The 10,687-nt window shown below is 33.3% G+C and overlaps 1 protein-coding gene across 2 annotated transcripts; it reads left to right on the top strand.

The window, feature by feature from the left end:
- The first annotated feature begins 224 nt into the window (after nucleotides 1–224).
- LOC147393826 (putative WRKY transcription factor 53) lies at nucleotides 225–5,534 on the top strand. 2 transcript variants are annotated; one of them, XM_086455890.1, is made up of 5 exons: nucleotides 225–385; nucleotides 1,024–1,320; nucleotides 2,841–3,118; nucleotides 3,234–3,362; nucleotides 5,131–5,534. In XM_086455890.1, the coding sequence occupies exons 1-5, from the start codon at nucleotides 374–376 to the stop codon at nucleotides 5,261–5,263; spliced, it is 849 nt and encodes a 282-aa protein (XP_086312016.1). In that variant the 5' UTR covers nucleotides 225–373; the 3' UTR covers nucleotides 5,264–5,534. The 2 variants fall into 2 exon arrangements, with proteins under 2 accessions (XP_086312016.1, XP_086312015.1); XM_086455889.1 differs by having other exon boundaries at nucleotides 2,841–3,130.
- Nucleotides 5,535–10,687: the final 5,153 nt, after the last annotated feature.

The following is a 10,687-nucleotide window of genomic DNA, read 5'->3' as shown; positions in this document are numbered from 1 at the left end:
TCCTCTGTTCTTGTCTTTTAGCTATTTATCATCTCTAACAAATAAACGACAAACCACCACAAAAAGAGAGAGGAAGACGGAGAACTGAACCTGATTAAAGAAGATGCCATTGACTCAAGCCAGTTTCCAAGTAATATCCTTGGGGCCCATTTTTTAACGCGTCTCTTAGAAGAACACGGTATTAATTTCTCAATAAATTTCGAATTATATATGGAAACATCTCCCACACTGAACTCACGCGTCGCTTAGAAGAACACGGTATTAATTTCTCAATAAATTTCGAATTATATATGGAAACATCTCCTAAGTTGAACTCGCAATTGGTCTCTCTCTGTTCTCTTCTTCAAAGGAGCTCTTCTACTTCTGCTTCTACATGTCTTATAAGGTAAACTTTCATGCATCTAAGACCATTTCTAAATTACAATGTTTTGACTTCAAATGCGTTTGAAATTCTTCTGCTTTTTCTATATGCAGTTAAAAGTATATATAATAAAGCTAAATGGAAATTTCTGATTTATTTGAACCAACTAAGAACTATTAATGGGTGTTCTTTGGTTGCTTTTCAATATGTTGTTAAACTTGTTCTCTTCTTGAGGGGTTTATATATTCCCAAGATTTGGTTTTCAATGGTGGGTTTGTTTGTAAAAATTCAGAGAAGTGGAGTGATTTTTGTTTGAATTAGCCTGTTTTTTTTTTTAAATTAAAACTTTTTCCAGATCCGCTATTAGCAACCTAACTTTTACTTATTACACACTAATTTCTTAAATCATTTATCACACCCCAATTAAATATTAAAACAGAACCATTCAACCATTACAAAAAGTATGGTAAGTTATTATTTTAACATTACAAAGAATTATAACCGTTTTAGATTCGGTTGTTTACAATTGGAAAAGAGATTTTCTATTGGCACCCCAACTTTTACTTATTATAAACTATTGTCACTTGTGATTTAACGACTAATGGTTACGACCATATTATTGAGGAGCGCACAGTAGATTTGATTACAATCACTCTATTCAGGAACACGGCATGGATAATCAATCGGCAAACAGTGAATTTGGCCTTAACCACTATTTTGATCTGGAGCAAAACACAAATAGTTTAACGGTCGACAGTGGAATTGGTAACAGACACTCTATTCGGGAGCACAGCACAGATTATTCAATGGTAAATAGCGGATTTGACCTTAACCACAATTTTGATCAGGAGCCTCAAGACATCCGGGATGAAATAATGAACAACCTCAATTTTGAAGAGCTCGACATGGATTATTTAGCAGCCAGCAATGGAATTGCTGGTATACAAACTGGAAAAGGGGTACAATTTATTTTTTGAAAATTATTTTAGATTTTCTTTTTTATATTTTACATAAATCTTATTGAGTCATGCTGGAGTAACATTGAAACTTACATAAATCTTTTTTATATCTATGGTTCTATAAACGCATCCACATCAGCAATGTCTCAAACGATGTTAATTTCAATGTTACTTCAGCTTTATCCAATCTTATTAGGATTAATAGACTTAATCCGTAATTCTAGAACCACAATCTCACTGGAAACAAGACTTGTAGATTATCATTGAAACTTGCCAATGAAATTAGAAATTGACTGAGTTAATTCAAGAACTTACAGATTTTTTTTGCTCAGCAAGCGAGGGGTTAGTGGTTATGGGGGGTGAGAGTGGGTTCAATGGGGTTTGAACCTAAGTTCCGGGATCAACTCTCCTCAAGCCTTCACAACTATTCTAAGTGGCACCTTCACAAGAACTTATAGATTCTCATAGAATTATTTTTTTTCTTTTACATCATGGCTATCCCAACCCTTCGGGTGGGACTAATCCCATGGTCACACGCACCACCCTCTCGGAAAGTCATACATGCAATAGGTTGAGTCAAGGGTCAACCGGACCCTCGAAGGTGGCCACAAGAAATTCATAGCTTCATGGGGTTTCAAACACTTGACCTACTCTTCTTGAGGAACTTATCAAGACTAGGCTTGCCACCCAATCCCTTGGGGTTGATTGTCATTAAAACTTGCTTCAGTTATTGGTCTTATTAATAGAATGGGAGACTTACTAATGTTAATGTTAGGTTAGCGGAACACTATATTTGTTGTTTTCTGTTATTATTGTAATCTTGAGAACCCATTTTGGAATTTTACTTTTCTCATGTTTGTGTCTTATGGGTCTCTGTTAAAATTCAACACCAGTCAAATTGGGAAAAGCCCACATTTATTGTCCAAGCCCAATAGTTATTTATAGCCCAATTTCTAGAATCTTCTTAGAGAAAACTTTAGATATTTTAGATAAGAGAAAAATTGAAGATTCTAGAATTATAGATATTTTGGTAGAAAACTCTAGACTAATAGGTATTTTTAGAAAGTTCTAGATAACAAAATTGTAACGATTAGATTAAAAATGTGTTGGCACAATCCTAGCCATTAGTTAAGGAGGTGCCACTAGTATAAATAGAGGTGAGTCCTCTCATTTTGAATTAAGTAGTAAGAAACAAGTTGTGAGAAATAAGTTGTGAGTAAGAGGTCTTGAGAGGTTGTAAAAAGTGTGAGTGTTTGTAAAAGTGTATTTTTCTTAATAGAGTGTTATTTTCTTCTTCAACTTGTAAGTGATATTTTTATTGAGAGTATAATACAAGTAAATTGTTTACTTGTTTATATCCAATATTTGTGCATTTATAGTCAAATACTCTAGTTTTTTCCTCAACAGTCTCTGCCTCTGTGTCTTCTCTTATTCCTTTCAGCTTCTTTGAAATCTCTGTTAAAGCAAATTTTTACTCCAAACCAGTCTTCCAATATTTCTTTTTTAATCTGAAAATGCAGAACACAATATATTTAGATAAAAAACATTTGATGATCAATGTGTTGACCCAAGGAAAGGAACATTTGAATCAGCTTCGAATCCATCTCGGTCCCTCATCTCGGACAGGAGAATTTCTAATGGAAAACATTCTACCTTCCTTCAACATGACTCTTTTGATTCTGAATTCAAGTGTTTCAGAAACACAGATTCAACCAATAGGACCCATCTCTAGTATATTGGGTTCTCCACATGCGATCAATGGGGATCCACAAAGAGACGATTCGAATCGAAGAGATAGGTACGTGAAGAGGTACATTTGAAACAAAAAAAATTGAATATTTTCTATGAAAAATCTGTTTTTGGGAACAATTCTTAGTCTTAAAAAGTGATTTTCCGGGATTTTTGTGTTATAGGGAAAAGATGCCTTCATGGACTGAACGAGTGCGTGTTCACGCTGGGACTGAACTTAAAGATGCTTTGGTTGATGGTTACAGTTGGGAGAAATATGGACAACAAAGGGTTCTTGGAGCTAAGTACCCAAGGTGAGAAATCTCTTAAATCCCACATAAAGACCAAGAAATTTTACCCAAATATGTTTTAATTATATCTGATCCACCTCAAATTCAGAAAATTCTTTGAGTCAGATAAAGCTGAAAGTTCCTTTTGATGGATGTCAGAGGCACTAAAAACACTATATTTTTTTTTAGTATGGACTTTGGGTTAATATTTCGGTAGAGTCCTCATAAAATGACTCGTCAGGTGGCATACTCAATCGACTCACTGACGTGGACAAATTTTGAAACCATAGATCTTTCTGCCTCGGGATACACAGCTCACTCGGGATACAGTTTTTAATGGGGAAATGCAATCGTGTATACTGAGACAGACAGATCTATGGTTCTGAACCTGTCATGTCAGTGAATCGATTGAGTGTGCCACTTGGTGAATCATTTTATCACGACTCATTTTGGTGAGAGTCCTGATAAGATGACTCGCTAGGTAGCATGCTCAAATGACTCCATGACGTGGACAAGTTTGAGGACCATAGATATGTACGCCTTGGGATACATGGCTCCCTCGGGGTATACTTTTTTATGGGGAAGTGCAATTGTGTATCCCGAGGTGTTTAGAATTACGGTCCTAAACTTGTCACGTCATGGAGTCATTTGAGTATGTCACCTGGCAAGTCATATTATCCTGACTCTTTCGATAATTATATTAAAAGTTTGAATATTGAATTAGTACCTAGTAACACTTTAGGAGATATTTTAGTTATTAATTGAAAAAATTAAAAGTCAATTTTTAATGTCAGTTATCACATAAATATTTGGTCAAAATGTGTTGGCACCAGTTTTTTAGACATCTACACCCACTCAGTAATTACACCCTCGGAATTTATAAAGAATTTGTAAATATACCCACATGGTACATGTACCAACAAACACGTTTAAAAAAAATAGTTGATTAAATCATGATTCTTTGAAAAATCAGTAATGTTTTCAAAAACTTTGATTATTTTTTTTTAAATGATGAATTAATAAATAATTATTGAAATCTAGATTTAATAGCGATTTAAAAATAAAAAAATCACTTATTTTTATCACTATGATCAGAAGTGAAGGAAAGCAGCCCCCAAACAAGTTCCAAATTCTACCATAGAACCTATTTGGGTGCAATTGGATTTTCTGACCCTCATGTCCTAACCTTTAGAGTATGAATCTCAACCCCTTGACCAGAAACATAGATTCATCTTTATGTAACCATGGCCCACGAGTTAAAGCTGTTTTTAGGACCACATGACTAAGTTTTATACTAAAATAGCTTCTACTTGTTATTTCTACATCAAATTGAAGGCATACATACATATATTATCATTCCGGCTAATGGTGACACTTCTTCAAATCATATGGTCCTACACTGCTTGTCATATGTGCTCCTCCACTAATCATGTCTATTTTCAAACCCACTTCATGCCAAGCCATGGCTATGGCCACGGTTTTATCACCATGGTCCATGAACCTATCATCCTAGATAAAATCTATAGACAAATGTTAAAATGACGGCTAAAACGTACATGGTCCGTACGCAGTTAATGTGGCATGTGCAAAAAACCCTAGATCTTTCCTTGTGTATTCAGATGAAAAAAGATCTTTGCTTCTGTGCACTTACCACGTCAACCACGTACGATTTAGCGCATCATTTTATCATGACTCAAATCTATGATATATGTAGATTTATGTATCTAAACTAGTGATTTTAATGGAGTTGAATATCTTTTCTTTTTCTAATAAAAGGTTATTAAATTTGTAGATGCTATTATCGATGCGCTCATCATTACCCTCAAAATTGTAGAGCTACAAAGCATGTTCAGCATTCAAAAGATGACCCATCAATCGTTGAAGTCACTTATCAAGGAGAACACACTTGCATCCCAGCACTCTGAGTTCGCCACCACTAGATTAACAAAAGCAAAATCCAAATCAACAATAACAACAAAGGCAAAAGCAATAATAAGAGAATTCTCCTACTTTGGACTTTGGATTTCTCAGTTTATCCAATTGAGTTGGACACAAATTTCCCATTCGACAGTCTAAGTATGTTCGATTAATTCGACAATCCCATTAGATTTTGTGTTATATAATTTGTTCTTAATTTCATTATTTGAAAGATTTTTCGATTTTATGTTTGAAATATACTTTTGGGGCTTCTCTGAATATCTATCCAAACAATTGGCTAATACTGTTGACCATTTGATTTAATTGGTCCTATTGTTGAGGCCAAATTGGCTAATTAAAGGCTGATTGAAGCTCTGATACCAAATTGATGTGGTTCGTTGAGGCGCTAGTCATTTATAACAACTCCTAAGATGGGAAATAATAGCCCATAAATTGCTTAATAAAGGTCTTTGAGCTTCATATTCGAATTGACAAAAACAAATATATCATAGAGCCAATTTGTTTCATATACCAAATATTCAACAAAAAAAATAGCTTCTCCCCAAGAATTTGATAGGTTAGAAATATCAAAAAAGAGATGATACATACATCTTGAGACATCAACTTACGTTCAAGAGCTCAATTGGTTTTTTACAAAGAAGCCCGTTTCGGATGCTGTGTGTACCATCTATGGGTCAGAAACAAAATGCTAAATGTGCTCTCTCCAGTGTTCTTATGTTTCTCTGTTGAGTTTAATCCCACATCAGACCCTCATTGCCTCGTCTCTCTTCTTAAGCTCTTGGGCCTCTTCACTCATTGACAATTGATTTTGAGTTTGGCCCTGATTTGCTTGTAAGATGCAGCCCTTACAAGGAAAATGGGTGAAGCATTAATACCCACATTGAGAAATGTGAGAATTTTCAAATAAATAGTAGGGATATGACTTCTTTAATCGGATCCTCTCATTGAGAGTTTTTATTTTTATTTTTTTCTTCCTTGATTTATAGGCTGAAATTTAAAAGAGCATAGTAAAAGGGAAAAGCTTCTACATTTACTTTATATAAAGATCATAGATGATATCCCTACCGACCAGATTGAACTTCTACTTCATTAAATTTAATATTTATGAAGCTTTAATTTCTGGGTGACAATAAACATCAATTATCTATAAATTTCTTGTCCCGTAAATTCTTGTCCAGTTCAACAAAAAAATAATAATAATGGGTGTGAAGTCCAGGTAATTTAGGAACTTGAAGGGCTTGGATCCCTTCGGAGATGAAGCTCTGATTTTCAGTATGGTAGGAGAGTGATCTGAAGAGCTTGGATCCCTTAGCATTCTTCACTTTGCAGGATTCAATGGATGTCAGAGAGAGAGAGAGAGAGAAAAGAAAAAAAAAATATGAGGGAGGTATTTGCAAATACCTTAAGATTGAGATGCGCTTCAGCGATAGTCACGTTTGCACTTTAGGACAAGATCTAACCGTCCACAGCTCGAGATCCAACAGTCATAATCCATCGTTTTTCAATCTGATATCGTCTATGTCCATGGAACTGCTCCCATGGGAGCGGATCCACGAACGTCTGAGAAAACACATGAGAAAATCATGGTGCAAGGCCATTAGATCTTGAGCATTTGAACGGTTTAGATCGGTTTTTTCTTAAGAAAATTGCTTTACAATTACAAAGCAATGTTTATGATTCATTGAAACAATCAATTGCAACGACGTCCCTAATTAAATTCTTTTTATTAAAAAGTAACCCAACCATCATACTAAGAGAGATTTACTAGTAATTACAAAAACTACCTTACTTGATTATAAAGTATTTACTGGTTCAGATCGATTTTCTCTCAAGAAAATTGCTTTACAATTATAAAGTAATTACACAAACTACCTTACTTCATCAAGATTTTTACTTGAATAAAATCCTGCTATCATGACTAAGTTAGTAAGATATCAAATATTATTAATAGTTGTTGGGTCAACATGGATTATCAAATTAGTAATCCAACACCACAGCCTTTCATATTTCATGGAAAAATCAGATTCAAAAGAAAAAAAAAAATCAAAAAAAAAAATCCTTTTTGAACTTGATCGTAAGTGTTGAGATTGGATGGCTACTGAATTCTCAAATTTAAAACTAAGAATCATAAGTAAAAATTAAATTTTATTTTTCAAAGTTGTTAGAATTATATCCATTATAATCCTATGGCATCATATCATGTTTTTGGATGCCAGTTAGAATCCACTCAAAGATATGTTAAGTATTTGCTCCATTCTAATAATGCTTGATATCAGAACTTCTCTTGAGTGAATTGAATGCGACTACAAATCAAATTGTTTATGAGGGGAGGTTAAGAGCAACTAGAATAAATCTGATGACGACAACAGTAACTGAGTGGTTGATATTTCAAACATGGGGATCTCCACATAGGATGCAACTGTTGGGCTCCTCCATCAAGTGATCTCTTCCCTCTCCGTAGTTAGAACTTCTTCACAAAGAAACAAAAGTATTAGTCTGGAGATTGGTTCCTCAAACCTGCTAGAGTCGATTGGCTTCGATTAGCCTCAAAAATTGACAAAAGTACTTGCTCGATTCAACAACCGAGTCACAACGCATGCTTAGAAGATCACAATCTCGAGGAAATCTCTCAAAACCTTCATCTTTATTGTAAATCTTGAAATTCCTTTATTTGGGGAAAGATATCTTCGCACTTGAATGAATCACCATCGTGGTGAGAGAGAAATCTTCAATGGGAGAGAGTAGGGTCAAATGATCAATAGCAAATTATGCCATTTGTAGGGATTGAGAGAGGAAAGAATGAGAAAGAAATTTATGCATTTTCTTAGGTTTGTAGAGAAGAGAGAAACATAGAAATTTCTACAATTTCTTAGGGTGTATAGAGGATGAGAGAGAAGAGTGATAGAGAGTTGTGGACTTTTGGTTTATTTGAGAACTGAGTTTCATATGATATGATGGTTTCGATTAATTGTTCATAAAAAAATATTTGATGAGGGAGGTGGTTGCAATTTACTTTCTCATTGAATCATACAAATTGCCTTACAACTGTAAAGTAATTTTCTCATAAGAAAATCGATTTGAACCGTCTAAACACTCAAAGATCTAACGACTTTGCACCATGGTTTTCTCATATATGTTTTCTTAGACTTTCGTGTATCAGCTCCTTATATATATGAGTACTGATAATTTGACGTACTTTTGGCGTATGTACCTGATGCACCATGACTTGGAAGTAGGGGTGTCAATGGATAGTTGAAAATTCGAATTCGAAAAATTGAATATTATCTAAAAATTTTGAATATCAAATTCAAATTCGGATAGTTTTTATATATTCGAATCATTATCGGATATAGATTCAGATATTAACATTTTGAATATGATAATATTCGATTTAAAATAATATATAATATATATTATTTTATTTGATTTATTTATTATATATATATAGTATAATATATAATAATTTTTTTAATAATAAAATATCAATGAGATTAGGAAAATTTGTGTTTATATATAGATATATATAAATTATTCAAATTCTAATCGGATTCGAATTCGGATAGAGTTTTAGAACATTCATTGGATTCAAATTTAAATTCGGATATCAGATAAAAATTTTGGATTTGGATTCAGATATTGTTGTATTCGAATCGATAAAACTCCTTTGACAGTCCTACTTGGAAGCACATAACTTATTCAAAAAAAAGATAATTTCTCTCTTGCCCAGAGTGAAAAAAAGAAAATTTCAGATCTAATCACCTTGTCACATTCAAAATCATGGTCCGATGAAATGGGATTGTAGAGGATACAATGATATAAACTGTAAAAAAAATAATTATTTATCATTGTTGAATTTTTTTTTTTTTTTTAATTTGAGTGTTCGATAGCCATCTAATTTAAACACATTGGATTAAACTCAAAAAAAAAAAAAATATATATATATATATATATATATATATATATATATATATATATATATATAATATAAATATTTTCATGAAATCTAGATGACCATGCTTTTGGATTGTCAATGTGATAACCAATGGTGCCCAACAATCTTTTTAAGATTTGAAATCTAAAAAAATAAATATACGGGCAAGACCGGACAAGAGAGAAACTTATGTCTCTTAAGCGTGCATAAAATGTGTGACCTAAAAATACGTTATATATATATTTAAAAACCTAGGGAGTATCCCACCCTTTACAGAGACTAATCTCGACACACCTTCCCACCCGGTCACGTGTTACGAAGTCAAGTGTACTGTGGAGGTATTTTGAAAACGCAGGGACTACCATCCTTTTGGTGAGACTAATATCCTTGAGGCACCTTCCCACCCTTTTACGTGTAAATTAAAAAATAAAATAAAAAATAATAAAGGAAGCATCTTCAATCATCGGGAAAGGGTCGGAACATACGTTGCGGCAAGTTTAAATTATAAAAGTTTCGATTTAAATTCAGATTGGTTAAAATTTAATTAAGTATGAAGATTCATGGTCTCCTCCTCCCTTCTTGACTTTTTGGTCTTTATCATCTCTTTAGCAAATATAGGACAAAACACCGCAAGAGAGAGAGAGAGAGAGAGAGAGAGAGTGGAGTGAATCTGATTGATGAAGATGCCATCAACCCAAACCAGTTTCCATGTTATCCTTGGTCCATTTTTTTAATCGTCTTAGAAGAAGTCGTTATTAGTTTCTCAACAAATTTCGAATTATATATGGAAACATCTCCCACCCTCAACTCGCTATCGGTCTCTCTATTCAGTTCTTCCAAGGACCTCTTCTACTTCTACTTCTACATATCTTTAAAGGTAAACTTTCATGCATCTAATACCATTTCTAAATTACAATGTTTTGAGTTCAAATGCGTTTGAAATTCTTCTACTTTTTCTATATGCTGTTAAAGTCTATATAATAAAGCTAAATGGAAATTTCTCATTTATTTTAACCAACTAAGAACTATTAATGGGTGGTTTCTTTTGAATCTGTTGTTGAACTTGTTCTCTTCTTGAAGGGTTGATATTTTCCCAAGATTTGGTTTCAATGGTGGGTTTGTTCGTAAAAATTCATAGTGGTTGACTGATATTTGTATGAATTAACCTTTTCTTTTTCATTTTTGAGAGTTGATATTGGCACCTTAGCTTTTACTTTTGACACCCCAATTTCTTAAATCATTTATCACACCCCAATTAAATATTAGGGGAAATTATTTAAAAAATAAAAAAAAATTAATTCGCAAAAAGAATCAAAATTTTTAAAAATTATCAATGGAAACCTTTTTCGACTGTTTAACGGCCAAAAATAATTTTCTCTCTCCTCTAGTGCATTTTTAGTAATAAAAAATTGGAGAGAGAAAATTTCGTTCAATTTTCTCCTCTTCAATTTTCTATCTCTAATCAAGATCAATATCTCAA

The sequence above is a fragment of the Akebia trifoliata genome, chromosome 10 (genome assembly GCF_017979445.1).
Source record: "Akebia trifoliata isolate Shusen 1 chromosome 10, ASM1797944v1, whole genome shotgun sequence".
Taxonomy (NCBI): Eukaryota; Viridiplantae; Streptophyta; class Magnoliopsida; order Ranunculales; family Lardizabalaceae; genus Akebia; species Akebia trifoliata.
Note: the sequence above shows the minus strand (reverse complement) of the source record. Positions and strands in the feature narration are given on the sequence as shown.